Here is a 15,334-nt window from a genome sequence, read left to right as displayed (position 1 = left end):
AACGATATTCAATTACAGTTGCATTTGGAAATTTCCATGATTAAACATTTTGTTACATGTGAAAAATGGCCGTTAAAGCACAGATTTTTTCCCCGTATCACTTCCTACTTGTAAAGCCAACGCTTGTGATTGGTTCTCTCCTTGCAGTCTCAAACATGACATATTTTTCCAAATATGATCTCAGACCGCCACCATGTAGTGCAATCTATTAGTTTGTCTGAGATTTTGAAAAGGTTAGACGCAACTACACTTTTGGGGAAAAAAAACAACAACTTTTGAACAGCTTCATCTTTATAAATTTGGCATTTTTTTATGGAGCATTCGCTTATCTGAGTTGTCATATGAAGCAATGTGGTTTAAATTGTGCATATTTCCATTCCAACACTGAACAAGTGTTTATTGAATCTTTCACTTTAAAACATTGCTCCTAAAAAAAAAAAAAAAAAAAAAAAAAAGGAATACAATGCGACATACACGTTTGGTAGACAATTGGCGTTCTCAAAATACATTAACGGGACTTTTTCCTGCAAAAAAAAACAAAACCTAAGAACCACAAGCTCAGAATTGAAGAATCATCACCATCATTCGCTTGATTGACAGCCCCCAAGCGAACACGTGACTTTCTCGTGATTGGCTGCGAGTATTGAGAGCGCTGCAGGAGAATTACCAAGCAGCACTGAGGCTTTATAGCGCAGGGCGCACCAGAAGAAAAAAAAAAAAAAAAAAAAAAAAACAGAGACAGATCCCCAGCGGAGCGTCGACACTCATCATGGATCACTGAAGAGAACGCGCAACTTTGTCGTTTTCTCGTCCTCTCCTCCAGTCGTCTCGCAGATTAACAGCGCCGAACGACTTTGGCGTCATGAACTTGCGCGTTTTCCCACTTTTGATGCTTTTCATCGCCCTGACTCCAGTTTTGGGCGAGGAGAGCCTCCTTCGAGAAATCGATGACTACTGGACGAACAACCACCACATTCAGGTAGTGTCACTTTTCGCTTAAAGTCCAACTAGTTTTCCACATAAGAGAGAGAAAAAAGAAAAAGAAAAAAAAAGTACTTCATTACACGGCTCAAATATGCTCAACTGATGGGATGTTGACCTCTTTTCCTAAAGCAATCAAATAATACATTTTACTTCCACATATTTCAATCACCTAAATTCAAATGACTTTTTTTTTTTTTTCATTGTATTTTGGGCAAAATATTAGAAGATTAAACAAAAAGCCTGATACAAAAACAAAGTGGCCAGTCATCGTTCCCTCTTTTCCTCAAACAACATAGGTTGAACACATTTTAATTATGTGCAACCTGCATGTTTGAATTTTTTTAACAGATATAGATTTAAGAACACTATCGCCCAAAAAGTACTTCATTTTTAGTTGCACGTTATTAAAATGAGGTAAACTGACATCATTTTCCCATCTTTTCCTCCAAAATATCAAAAGATATATTTTATCGTTAGTCTACCACATGTTTGAATGAAGTAAATTTGGGGGGGGAAGTGATACATATAAGGACAATAAGATTTTTAGGATGGGATGTAGTCAGAGGGGGTCCACTTTTTTTTTCTTTTTGCTTCTCCACAACTAAAAAAAAAAATGAAGCGCACTCATTTTGAAAATGAATATTGAGCAACAATACAAGGAATACATCGAGGTTCTCTGCACGCTATAACGACTTTGTTGAAATGACCCCGGTCGGTGGGGTGGGAGGGGGTGGGGGTTGAAAAACCAAAACACTCCGAGCACAATAGGGAACCCTTTTGTCCTAATGAAATGCTATACTGGGTGCCGCGGCCCTCGTTTGTCTGCATTGAATTGAAATGAATTGCACGTCTTGCGTCTGACATTGCGAAGTGGAGCGATGCCAAGACAACGCGGGCTGAGGCCATTCTGCTAATGAATTGGCCAACAATAAATCGTGAGCGCCGCCCCCCCCCCCCCCCCCCCTGCACCCACCAGTTCCACATCTCAGGCTATCACACTAATGCATACAAGGGAGCCATAAAGCAACAAATGGCTCAAGATATTACTTTTTCTGAGTTGAGTTACAGGTATCTCCCATTTAGGGTGGGGGGCTGAGTTTGCGACCGCCCCCACAATAGGTGACATCCGTGGAGTTTTGTTTGTTTATTCATACGTATTTGAAACCTCCCCAGACTCTTAGAAATCTTCTCCACACTCTACCATACACTTTGTATACTCTTACACACCTTTTAAACTCTTAAACAAACAGTAGTACTGTACACAATGAACATTTTACCCCTTGTAGTATTTATTGAAATGAATCTTTTTTTACAGATTTAATATTTTAGGCTTGGAAACTTACCACAAATAAATTACAGTATGCACTCCAAATCCTGCGATATGGCGTGTTATGCACAATAGGAGTGTAACATTTCATGTTATATATTGTGCCGATTCGAAATGAGACTCAATGAGGTTGCCCCCGCCGTATCGCTGCTCTCCCCAGGACGGCTGGATGTCCGGCGACCCACTCGGAGAAATACTTTTGAGGAGGACGAGGAAGCCACGGCCACATCAGTTTATCGGCCTGATGGGGAAGCGCTCAATGGGTAAAAATCCTCATCCAGACACTTTACAGTCCTGTTGGCGGACTGACACTTAATAACTTTTCCCTGCTTTCTACTAAAGCAAAGACACAGATTCCTCGCAAAAGTAAGTACCAGTACTGAACATGACAAGTCTGTCAACATTCACAAAAATTAACAAAAAAAAAAGTCATTGCGCTTTTCTTAGTTTTTTATTTTTTTATTGATTTTTTTGCTTTTGTTGTAGGCTTAAACATCAAAATACAATCTACAATGCTTGACAATCCGCCACGGGTTTCTGTTCACATTTCCATTCATGACAGCTGACGTTCCGGTCACTCGACAAGCTCGGATTGATTGACAGCTGCGCTCGCCTTCTTGCTCTTCTTTTAAAAATGCTCGGATGCCTTCATTTGTCCATTTGAGTCGTGGCCTGTAGTGCACGTTTGAGTGTGACAAAGAAGAAAACATTTTTTATTTATTTATTTTTTTTTTATAAATGAGATGGTTTTTGTCAACATTAGTCACCCTCTACATTAATCAACTCAATTTGGTGTAAAGTCTGTTTTTATTTTTTATTTTTCTTCAGTACATTCTTCATTATTAACATAGTGTGCTGAGACACTAGAGAATAAAGCAGCGATAATAAATCATTTTTATGGTTGTAAATGATTACATTCGATGAGATATAAAGGGGGACAAAAAAAAGTTTGTCAACGGCACAACCATATCTTGAATGTATAATATTTGCAGCTGCACATTCAGTGTATGTCAATTTGAAGTCAGTAAATAATAATAATAATAATAATAATAAATACTTACACAGCAGTAAATGGGTCATTTTCATATAATTTGATCAATTCACGATGAAGTCACCAAAAAAAAATCAAATTTAGCTTTGTTTTTTGTTTTTTTTAAATGACGCCTTGGTTTTACATAAGTGAACATCTGCCAGCCTGAAGCAGCCGCGCTAGAAGTGCTACTTTCCAAAGGTTATTGATGATCTAAAATCTGAGGCTTTCGTAGCTTATCGACAGAGCAAATGGCAGTGGCCCATTGAAATCCACAGTGCATAATGGTCCAAACATAAATTGCTTGATTAAAAAGACGAAAATCCTGTAAAACCCCAAATTTAATTAGCATCATCAGAAAACAGAAGGCAACTTTTTCAAAATATATTATTTTAGAATATTATTTTTCCGAAAAACCATGATGACCTTTTGGTGGATAGCAACAACCAATAGTTCCAATACATTTATCAGTAAAATTAATCCATTTTCTAAATGAAATTCCGTCTTTACCATTATTGATTAAATTATATTAAAATGACCTACAACCATCGAAAAATGTGAAGGTATTAGTCAAAGAAACATGACAAGACATAACATAATATAATGGTATATCATTATTGTAAATATTCTGATAATTATTAAGAGTTTACTGAAGTAAGGAGGTCCCATATATCATAATCAAATGGTATTATTATTATTATTGTTATTATTCGTCGTCGTAGTAGTAGTGGTACCCTTTTCTTGGGTTACAATTTGGATTTTTCAAGTATCTCAATGACTCCCATACAAAAAGGTGCAATTCTTCCTCAACGTGAGACCTTTGCACGCCCGTCTGTTGTCGCTTCCTCTCATGTCTGATGGTGTTTTCAACTTTTCGTTTAAGGGCATAAAGTCAACTCTTTTGTCGGGTTGATGGGGAAAAGAGACCAAGAAGAGCCAGGTAAATCATTGCGCCAACGGCCAAATCGCCTACGGGACGTGCGGCGCGCCACATGATTGTACATACATGGAGTAATGCAGAATTAGTGACATACTAACTCGGCTGGCCTGGATAAACTCACTATTCTATTGTACAGTTCTACAGTGTGTGGTTCGCTACGACAATCTCAACGCGAGCCCACCGCGCGCAAAGATTTGTTTGTCGTCCTTTGTCGGGAATTGTGAATGAAAACGGCTTTGTGCGCGCACCAGGCCGAGCCCAATGAAAGCATTATTATTCATGGCGAAAGCAAAATGCTCAAACGGACTGTCATACTTGGTTGCAATGGATCTGTACTCTTCAGTCCCACCATTCACGTTGAACCAGTTGTGTGTTGAGGTCTCCCCTGTTTTTCCAAATGTCTCCTGCAGATTCCTACGATCGGAGCGCAATCCAGATGTATGACAAGCGCCGCTAAAACCGTCAACTCCTCACCTGCCAGTTTCGCATCTCGCCATTCGTCATCTGCGACAGGGGGCCTCTCTCCTCGTTTTGTTTTCTTGACGCTGTTTAATTGCTGTCCATCGAATAAAACCCACTCTGTTTCCACCTTTTTAGTCCATCCACCTTTTTGGGCAATCATTTGTCAAATAAATCGAAGCATAACCACATGGGGTCTGACCAATCGTATGCATTTGTAAATAATAAATATGCTCTATGATATAGCGCAGTTTTAATGTTCAAACGGAGCATATTGTTGCAATGGTTTACAATAACAGTCTGTCTGGGAAATAAACAATTTCCAGCTGCAGGGAATGTAGACTGCTCTGTGACATACAGTATGAAAACTAAAAAAAAATTAAAAATAGGATAACGGTGCCCTCTTTTGACTTCTTACTGCATAATGAACACGCAAGTCACGTGGCTTTACGGCTGGCTTTTATTTGTTGCAGTGACAATGAACATAAGCAAAAGCAAATCATGATTATGTATAGTACTCAGAGATCATGCAGGGACAGAAAGAACAAACGCAAACGTTGCACGACATCATGGCCGACCTTAACTGGCATAACCAAGTATAACCAGTTCACACTTGGTTCTCTCCTTTAATGCGAAGCGTTGCGACAGTCGTACCGCAGTTAAAACAAACAAAAACAAAACAAAACAGAAAAACATGCGTGGTAGATTAATTGATGACTTTAAAGTGGTCACAGGCGTGTAGGGGTCATTTTCATATAGCCGACAGCAAAATAAATGGTTTCATTTCTGACATATGTATGCGTGAAACTATTCCATGCGATTGTATAAAGAGTGTCATGGGGTTAATGAGCACTCAGCATCATTTATGCACTCGTAGCCGCAGTTTGAAGGGCAACGCGTAAGTTGTGTGTTTTTATGAAGCTGTTGTTGTCACTGGTGTATTTACTGTTGTCAAAATCTATTTCAATGGGCCACCACCATTTCCTCTGTCGATAAGGATTGCCTTTCCGAACGATGCCGAACATTTTCAATCGTCAATAACTTTCTAACTCGTGTGTGTGTGTGTGTGTGTGTCATTTATGTTCATTTTTTCCCTCATTCGTGTACACACAGCACCCTCCATTGACAGAAAAAAAATGGAATTGTTGACATTTTTACAGATTTATTAAAAAAGAAAAACTTCAATATCACACAGCCAGAAGTATTCAGACCCTTTGCTGTGACACTCATATTTAACTCGGGTGCTGTCCATTTCTTCTGATCATCCTTGAGATGGTTCCACACCTTCGTTGGAGTCCAGCTGTGCTTGATGATACTGATTGGACTTGATTAGGAAAGCCACACACCTGTCTTTATAAGACCTTACAGCTCACAGTGCATGTCAGAGCAAATGAGAATCATGAGGTCACTTCAGGAACTGCCTGAAGAGCTCAGAAACAGAATTGTGGCAAGGCACAGTTATGGCCAAGGTTACAAAAAAAATTCTGCTGCACTTAATGTTCCCAGGAGCACAGTGGCCTCCATAATCCTTAAATGGAAGACGTTTGGGACGATCAGAACCCTTCCTCGAGCCGGCTGAGCAATCGGGGGAGAAGAGCCTTGGTGAGAGAAGAACCCAAAGACCACTGTAGCTGAGCTCCAGAGATGCAGTCGGGAGATGGGGGAAAGTTCTCGAAAGTCAACCATCACTGCAGCCCCTCCACCAGTCGGGGCTTTATGGCAGAGTGGCTCGACGGAAGCCTCTCCTCAGTGCAAGACACATGAAAGCCCGCATGGAGTTTGCTAAAAAAAAAAACACCTGAAGGACTCCAAGATGGTGAGAAATGAGATTCTCTGGTCTGATGAGACCAAGGTAGAACCTTTTGGCCTTAATTGTAAGCAGTATGTGTGGAGAACACCATGCACTGCTCATCACCTGTCCTATACAGTCCCAACAGTGAAGCGTGGTGGTGGTAGCATCATGATGCGGGGGTGTTTTTCAGCTGCAGGGACAGGACGACTGGTTGCAATCGATGGAAAGATGAATGTGGCCAAGTACAGGGATATCCTGGACGAAAACCTTCTCCGGAGTGCTCAGGACGACCCTAAGCACACAGATAAAATAATGAAGGAGTGGTTTCGGAAGGCGGCACGGTGGCCGACTGGTTAGAGCGTCTGCCTCACAGTTCTGAGGACCGGGGTTCGACCCCCGGCCCCTGTGTGGAGTTTGCATGTTCTCCATCCATCCAAATGGATGGATGGATGGTTTCAGAACAACTCAGTGACTGTTCTTGAATGGCCAAGTCAGAGCCCTGAGTTAAACCCAATTGAGCATCTCTGGAGAGACCTGAAAATGGCTCCCCACCAACGTTCACCATCCAACCTGACAGAATTGGAGAGGATCTGCAAGGAGGAATGGCAGAGGATCCCTAAATCCAGGTGTGAAAAACTTGTTGCATCATCATTCCCAAAAAGACTCATGGCTGTTTTAGCTCAAAAGGGTGCTTCTACGAAATACTGAGCAGAGGGTCTGAATACTTATGAATGTGTGATATTTTAGTTCATCTTTTTTAATAAATCTGCAGAAATTTCAACAATTCCGTTTTTCTCTGTTAATATGGGGTGCTGTGTCTACATTGAGGAAAATACAAATCAATTATTTTAGCAAATGGCTGCAACAAAGAGTGACACATTTAAGGGGGTCTGAATACTTAGATATGTGTGTGTGTGTGTGTGTGTGTGTGTGTGTGTGTGTGTGTGGTGTGCAAATTTGGAATTTGGTGAAGAGCCAAACCTGTATTGGAGCTTGTTGCTTGCTGAGTGACTTGACATGTTTTCAACTTTTCACTTGTTGTAGATGGACAGTGTGCGGGCCGATGGGTCAGTGGCAGGAATCCAGCGTGGCATCCAGAAATGTGGGAGCAACTCAGCATGGTCAGGGTAGTGTTTTTCAAACACCTGTCTGAAGTAGTATGCCTCCTTGGTTCGGGGAGTGTTATGAGGGAAGATGTTTGGAGCATTCGTCATCTGGCCGTCAGTCACCTATCAAAAGACAAGAATCATTCACAATTCGTTGGGCTTGTACAGTATTCACATTTATATTTATTTATGTTTCAGTCCTCAGTCGGAAAAGGCCCTCTCCGGGTCGGGGATGAGATCCTGCCCCAAGTGGAGGAGTTCAAGTATCTTGGGGTCTTGTTCACGAGTGAGGGAAGAATGGAACGGGAGATCGACAGGCGGATCGGTGCGGCGTCTGCAGTGATGCGGACTTTGTATCGATCCGTTGTGGTAAAGAAGGAGCTAAGCCGAAAGGCGAAGCTCTCAATTTACCGGTCGATCTTCGTTCCGACCCTCACCTATGGTCACGAGCTGTGGGAACAAGATCCCGGATACAAGAGGCCGAAATGAGTTTCCTCCGCAGGGTGTCCGGGCTCTCCCTTACAGAGACGGTGAAAAGCTCGGTCATCCGGGAGGATCTCAGAGTAGAGCTGCTGCTCCTCCACATCGAGAGGAGCCAGATGAGGTGGCAGTTTTGATTGTCCGTTGCAGTCGGAGTTTGTCCTTTTTTGTAGCAGCACCAAACCAGACTGTGATGGAAGAACACAGGACTGATTCGATGACTGCTTTGTAGAACTGCCTCAGCAGCTCCTGTGGCAACCCGTGCTTCCTTAGAAGCCGCAGGAAGTACATCCTCTGCTGGGCCTTTTTGAGGACTGAGTTGATGTTGATCGCCCACTTCAGGTGCTGAGAGACTGTAATTCCCAGGAACTTGGAGGTCTCGACGGTTATAGAAGCATATCCCGCCGCCTTTTGTTTTCCCCGATGATTCCATGTCGCGGTCTGCCCTATGAAAATGGAAGCCGGGAAGCATGACGGCGCCATCGGTTACAGCGTCACAAAGCCAAGTCTCCGTAAAGCACATGGCGGCGGAATGGCTGAAGTCCTTACTGGTCTTTATCAGAAGATGAAGCTCGTCCATTTTGTTGGGTAGTGAGCGTACATTCACGAGGTGGATCGACAGGAACGCCAATATGTATCCTCTCTTGCGGAGTTTCACCTGGATGCTGGCTCGTTTCCCTCTGTGGCGTCGCCTTGGCCTCCATGTGCCAAAGTCCGCGGACGCCGCTCCGGTGAGTAACTCGGGGGGGAAAAAAAACTATCCCAGATATCTTCGGGCGGGAGGCGGGGTACACCCTGAACCAGTCGCCAGCCAATCGCAGGGCACACGAAACAAACAACCATTCGTACTCACAATCACACCTACGGGCAATTTAGAGTCTCCAATCAACCTACCACGGATGTTTTTGGGATGTGGGAGGAAACCGAATTGCCCAGAGAAAACCCACCCAGGCACGGGGAGAACATGCAAACTCCACACAGGCGGGGCCGGGATTTGACCCCCGGTCCTCAGAACTGTGAGGCAGATATGCTAAGCAGTCGCCCACCGTGCCACCAAACAGAAAAATATTCTACTTAATTTTTCCTGGAGGATGCATTTGGGATTAACCTTTGAAGTTCATAATCGTGAAAAGTGACATGAAACAGACAATGATTTTAGTCAATTCTATACCAGAATGAGAGTGCTTCAAGAGGAGGATGCTATTCATCTGGCAAAACTTGCAGCAGGCATAGATGGTCCGAGCTCAATTTGGAGTCCAAAACAAAAAAAGCAAAGAAATGAGGCAAATTTTATTTTAATCTTAAATTTGTATTTGAGTGGTGTAAATAATTTTTTTACGTGAAGAAAAATTGTTGATTTTGCCTTACTGTCCTTTTCAGAGTCGTCCAGGTTGCTTAATTTATGTTAAAATAAAACAAATTCTCTGAAGGGGGCTGGGGATCCCCCCAAACCCCATTACAATGTGTTTTTTTTTTTTTTTTTTTTTTCGGGGTCACTTTTTCATGCCTTTGGTTTTTGAATGTCCGGTCAGCGCAGTCCCTTGTGTCCACCAATCAGCACCCTCCAGCCACTTGTGTCTTGTTCTGGTGCTCCTAGTTGTCTCATCGATGTTGTTTGTTGTATGTCATCTGTCGTCACGTAATGTCTCGCTGGTCCTGTCATGTTTTGGTAGTGGTTAGTTTTTTTGTTTCCTGGTGTTTCTTTGTTACTTTGTATTTACATTCTGGACTTTTTTGTTAATTAAGTATTTTCCCTCCATGATCCTTGTTTGCCTTTTTTGCTGTTTAAATTCAAATTTAGGTGCCTATGCAACATACAGCAGTTCAGTCCTTGGAGGGGGTGCTGGAGAGCGCTCCCGGTGTGGACTCCATCGTTCTGCTGGGGGACTTCAATGCTCATGTGGGCAATGACAGTGAGACCTGGAAGGGCGTGATTGGGAGGAGGTTGAGGTGTTCTAGGATTAAGTGTTGTCCCATTTTAACTGTCATCCACAGACCTGTTTGGTCGTTAGACAAACTGCAGGGGGTGGAGCAGCGGTCCTGCGACGCTCCAGCACGATGCGTTCAAAGGATTTCATGACCACAGATGTCAGGGCGACAGGCCTGTAGTCATTCAGACCCGAGATTGCAGGTGGTGGAGCGTTTGGAACAGTATTGTACTTCGCACAGTTCCAGAGATCTATTGAAGATCTGTGTGAATACTGGAGTGGAGCTGAGGCAGGATGGGGACACGAGGTGTGGGCCCGCTGCTTTGTTGATCTTTTGTAGTTTAAAGATGCGTCTGACATCCTGTTCATGAATGGTCAACGCAGAAGTCAGTGGTGTGATGGTGGTCGGTGGTACAGCTGGGTGGGTGCGGGGTGTGAAAGTGTCCCTTTCAAATCTGCAGTAGGTGTTCAAGTCGTCAGCTCGTCCTCTTTTTTCCTACCCATGGGGGTATGGTCGCTCGTAGTTGGTGAGCGATTTTAATCCTTGCCAGACTGACTTAGAGTCGGTGGCAATAAACTGTTTTTCAAGCCTTTCAGCATAATTTCTCTTTGCGATGTTAATTTATTTTGTCAGCTGATTTCTACTGCGAGCGGCACGGTGGACGACTGGTTAGAGTGTCTGCCTCACAGTTCTGAGGACCGGGGTTCAATCACCAGCCCCGCCTGTGTGGAATTTGCATGTTCTCCCCGTGACTGCGTGGGTTTTCTCCCGGCACTCCGGTTTCCTCCCACATCCCAAAAACATGCATGGTAGGTTAATTGACAACACTAAATTGCCCGTAGGTGTGAATGTGTGTCCGGATGGTTGTTTGTTTGTATGTGCCCTGCGATTGGCTTGCAACCAGTTCAGGGTGTACCCCGCCTCCTGCCCGATGATAGCTGGGATAGGCTCCAGCATGCCTGCGACCCTAGTGAGGAAAAGTGGCTCAGAAAACTGATGGATGGATGGATGGATTTCTAGTGCGATTGTACAGGGTTATGTCCCCACTTTGATAGCCACACTTTAGCGTGGCGAAGTTGCTAATTAAGTTTGGCAGTGAACCATGGCTTGTTGTTTTTGAATGTGCGAAATATCTTTGTTGGTACACACACATCTTCACAGAAACTGAAATAGGATGTGATACTGTCGGTATATTCATCCAGGCTGCCCGTTGAAGTTTCAAAGACACTCCAGTCTGTGCAGTCTAAACAGTCTTGAAGTTCTATTGCTCTATCCACCACAAGGGCTACCAGAAGTGACGTTGCTATTGACAAACACAGCGCGCAACACTCATATTCCAACACGTTGGCGAGCAACGTGTTGGAATATGAGGAGGAGGATCTCGACGTACTGGAGCACCCAACTGAACTTGGCATCGTCAAACCGTTCATGTTTGCGCTGATCAGGAGGTCGAAAACTGACAGTGACGACCAAACCATTTAGTGGGGCTTAAGAACATTTTAGGGGGGCTCAAGAACCCTTAAAATAGGCCGAACGACGTCACTGCCCCTGTGCTCAACTGAAGTGTCTTTTTTACTGAAGCTATTGTAAACTGTTAAAACAATAAATCAGAGAGGGGAAAAGAAACGTGTGCTGGTTTTAACATATATGTACTGTATATTTTCTATAGTGCACTATATAGTATATCGCCAGGTTAAAAAAAAAAAAAAATCAGTTTTTTCAGTATCATGCAGCCCGAAACAGGAGTATTGTTTTTAAAAGCATATCAAGTGTCTTAAAATGTTGCACATACCACAGATCCAAGGTACTCCTCGAGGTAGACATACCAGGACTTCTTAACAGACATCACACCATCACTGAAGGCTTCTTTCCTCCTCCATAGGATCTCATCAGGGATCAAAGTCTGACCTCTGAATGAGTCCCTCAAAAGGTACTTCTCCACTCCATGCTGCTGGCAAATACCAAATACTTCATATTAGAGAGTTACTCTTGACAGACGCCAGCAGCTATTGATTTCAAAAAAGATATAATAAAGCTATATAAAAGAATGCACCCTGGGATTTCTCATCTCCTCAGGCAGGGATAGGTAGTATGCTGTCAGTCTGTGGTCCAGGAAAGGTACTCTGAGCTCCAAACTGAAAGATAAACCATGTAAATAGACAGCAGTAAAAGTGCATTTGTTGACAAGCTGAATGAGATTTTCAGTGGTTTTACTGATATATGGTGCAATGTCAGAAAGTAAAGGGAAAGCTAGTGCACACTTGCAAAAAGTTACCCGTGTGCAGAAGTGGTGCGATCAGCCCGGAGATTATCAAACAGGTAGAGTTCTTTCAGCAGTCGAATACTCTCTTCTGCTCCTGCTTTGGCACTTGGAGCCTATAGAATGGGTAGAGCATAATAATAAAATAAACACAATATTATATATTAACAATATCTTCACTTAAAAGTTACCAATGTGAATCTTTCATGCTTTCTGAGGAAATACTGTATCCTAATTCAGGGACGCCAACCGATAGAAATTCACGTCCAGAACAATTTTTCCAAATTTGTCTGAATTTAATTTTTTTTTAATTTTTATTTTTGTCAAGAACATTACCGCGGGACACCTATTGTAGTATATTATGTTGTAGGATTAATAATAAATGCATACTGTTCAATTGCACAATGTAATCATGACTCTGTAATCATTAAGAAAGTATGGTTTCAGTATTTCCAATTTCAATGTATTTATTGCATTAACCTGATGATAGTGGATGCAGTTGCAGCCTGAATCAAAGTATATGATCAAAAACATCTGTGTCTATCCATTAATTATGTTTTCAACTATATAAAAAAACTGCTGAAAGGATTGTCGGTACCCCCCTACCCACCATTGAGGACTTGCACGCTGCCAGAACTAAGACAAGGGCGTGCCAAATCCTCTCGGACCCTCCGCACCCCGGTCACCGGCTCTTCCAGCTCCTTCCCTCAGGTAGGCGCTACCGATCAACGCAAACTAGAACTAGTAGACATTCCAACAGCTTCTTCCCTCTTGCGATCAACTTCTTAAACACCTAACCTCTAATTCCATGACAACAAGCTGGCAATTTTTTGACTTGAGTTCGTTGTCACATTTCTGTGGGGCCAATTATGTATTACTCCTGCACTCACTGTAGTTGTCTCGCCACGCTGCTCTATTTGCATATCTGTTGTTGACCAATACTGGCCACTCATGCCAGAGTAGCATCTGCTCCATTTGCACACCGATTGAGGAGTATCTGTTACATTTGCACAACCAACATTGTCCCAGATGATCGCACTACTCGTCACTTTAAACCGCATACACTCCTTGAAGTCTCAGCGCCCTTTGGCACAATGGTCATTGCACCGGACTATTGCAATATTAGTCATTCGAACTGCTCTAAGTGCTAGAGGACTCTGCATCTTTTTGCACAATTGTTTTTTGTCAATGTCTTTATGTCCCCAAAGTGTTCTGTAAATTGACTGTTTGTTGTACTAGAGCGGCTCCAACTACCGGAGACAAATTCCTTGTGTGTTTTTGGACATCCTTGGCAAATAAAGATGATTCTGATTCTGATTCTGATATGGTAAAGAAAGCAAGTCTACTAAATCAGATTTGTCAGATCTCAAAAATGCAAATTAAAGACCCCGGACTGTTGAACAGCTGAAGCTCTACATACATCAAGCAAGAATGGGAAAGAATTCCACCAACAAAGCTTCAACAATTCGTGTCCTCAGTTCCCAAACGTTTATTGAATGTTGTTAAAAGAAAAGGTGATGTAACACAGTGGTAAACATGACCCTGTCCCAGCTTTTTTGGAACGTGTTGCAGCCATAAAAGTCTAAGTTAATGATTATTTGCTAAAACAATAAGGTTGATCAGTTTGAACATTAACATTAACATTGTCTTTGTCGTGTATTACATTAAATATAGGTTGAACATGATTTGCAAATCATTGTATTCTGTTTTTATTTATGTTTAACACAACGTCCCAACTTCATTGGAATTGCGGTTGTATTTCCTGTATCCACTATTGCTGCTGAAATGATGCAAATGTCCTCATTGTGGGACTTAAAAAGGTTATCTTATATTACAAATATTTATGAACAATATACTTTTAACCATGAATGCCCCTGTTCTCAAGTGACGTGTGCAGTGACATACTAATTCATTTCCAGTTCAGACACTGTCCTGTGTGGCCGTGCCATTATTAGGATTCCCACATAGTTTCCAGGCAGGACACGCCCCGCTGCAACATGATTGGCTCCTGAGGCACAGGAAGGGCAGGATACGCAAATGTAACGAGATGACCATCCCAATCACCTTTGTACAAAATATATAATATATATAATATAGTATAGGCGGCACGGTGGCCGACTGGTTAGAGCGTCAGCCTCACAGTTCTGAGGAGCGGGGTTCAATCCCCGTCCCCGCCTGTGTGGAGTTTGCATGTTCTCCCCGTGACTGCGTGGGGTTTCTCCGGGCACTGCAAGTTTCCTCCCACATCCCAAACACATGCATTCATTGGAGACTCGAAATTGCCCTTAGGTGTGAATGTGAGTGCGGATGGTTGTTTTTTTGTATGTGCCCTGCGATTGGCTGGCAACCAGTTCAGGGTGTACCCCGCCTCCTGCCCGATGATAGCTGGGATAGGCTCCAGCGCTCCCGCGACTCTTGTGAGGATAAGCGGCTCAGATAATGGATGGAGGGATAATATAGTATATCTCCAGAAACGTATTAATTTGTCAGTTATTTTTTTGTTCTAAGTTGGTTATTCTCTGCGAAAACGCGGTTCCAGCCAGACCTATGTGAGAGGTGTACTGTATCACCAAATCACTTATTGTATTTCAGTGTTTGGCAACTCCATGTCATGATAGCTTAGCAATTAGCAAGGCTTTTCCATCTTTCTTCTGTTACACTTCGTCCTCCCTTCATGATAGTGATACTTGCAAGAAGTGAAGCTTATTCACTACTTGGGCCTCCGCAGCTCGTGAGCCAGGGGGTGTAATAAAATAGCGTGTAGCAAGCCTTCCTTTTAGTACCCGATTAAAGGAAAGCAGGGAGGTTGGGTGATTTTTCATTGCAGCTGTTTTTTCCCCTTACAATATGGTGTTTATTTCATCAAATTAATTTATGAATTTGTACTAGCTAGCGACTGAAGCACCATGGTGGCCCAACACAGCGCCGTACTGGCCAGTAATGTCGGATGCTGGATTAGTTTTTGGGTTTTTTTGATTATCCGGAACAAACATTGTTACGGCGTCATTTGCGCCAAACTGGCAACAC

General features: G+C 42.8%; 2 protein-coding genes across 5 annotated transcripts in view; one reads left to right on the top strand and one right to left on the bottom strand.

Annotated features, from left to right (window-relative positions):
• Positions 1-707: 707 nt before the first annotated feature.
• On the top strand, positions 708-4,869 carry tac1 (tachykinin precursor 1). 2 transcript variants are annotated; one of them, XM_061664870.1, is made up of 5 exons: positions 708-979; positions 2,472-2,574; positions 2,654-2,677; positions 4,225-4,281; positions 4,692-4,869. In XM_061664870.1, the coding sequence occupies exons 1-5, from the start codon at positions 863-865 to the stop codon at positions 4,736-4,738; spliced, it is 348 nt and encodes a 115-aa protein (XP_061520854.1). In that variant the 5' UTR covers positions 708-862; the 3' UTR covers positions 4,739-4,869. The 2 variants fall into 2 exon arrangements, with proteins under 2 accessions (XP_061520854.1, XP_061520855.1); XM_061664871.1 differs by lacking the exon at positions 2,654-2,677.
• Positions 2,750-15,334, bottom strand: part of asns (asparagine synthetase) — a 61,291-nt gene continuing 48,706 nt past the window's right edge. Inside the window, exons 9-13 of one of the 3 annotated variants that reach the window (XR_009767276.1) lie at positions 12,323-12,423; positions 12,101-12,182; positions 11,840-11,995; positions 7,514-7,761; positions 2,750-2,983 (exon numbers count right to left, since the gene is read on the bottom strand). Coding sequence is in view for 1 of the 3 variants with exons in the window: in XM_061664868.1 (XP_061520852.1) it covers positions 7,564-7,761; positions 11,840-11,995; positions 12,101-12,182; positions 12,323-12,423 (537 nt within the window). In the remaining 2 variants the exon portion in view is untranslated. Of the gene's footprint in view, positions 2,984-6,523; positions 7,762-11,839; positions 11,996-12,100; positions 12,183-12,322; positions 12,424-15,334 lie in introns of those variants that run through there. The other 2 variants (XR_009767277.1, XM_061664868.1) reach the window with 2 other exon arrangements.

The sequence above is a fragment of the Phycodurus eques genome, chromosome 20 (genome assembly GCF_024500275.1).
Source record: "Phycodurus eques isolate BA_2022a chromosome 20, UOR_Pequ_1.1, whole genome shotgun sequence".
NCBI lineage: Eukaryota > Metazoa > Chordata > Actinopteri > Syngnathiformes > Syngnathidae > Phycodurus > Phycodurus eques.
This window is presented reverse-complemented; position numbering and strand designations above follow the sequence as displayed.

Coding starts and splice junctions, on each gene's coding strand:
- tac1 (XM_061664870.1), top strand. CDS start 863: ATGAACTTGCGCGTTTTCCCACTTTTGATGCTTTTCATCGCCCTGACT. Junction 2,678..4,224: donor GACACAGATTCCTCGCAAAA/GTAAGTACCAGT, acceptor TTTTCGTTTAAG/GGCATAAAGTCAACTCTTTT. Junction 4,282..4,691: donor AAGAGACCAAGAAGAGCCAG/GTAAATCATTGC, acceptor TGTCTCCTGCAG/ATTCCTACGATCGGAGCGCA.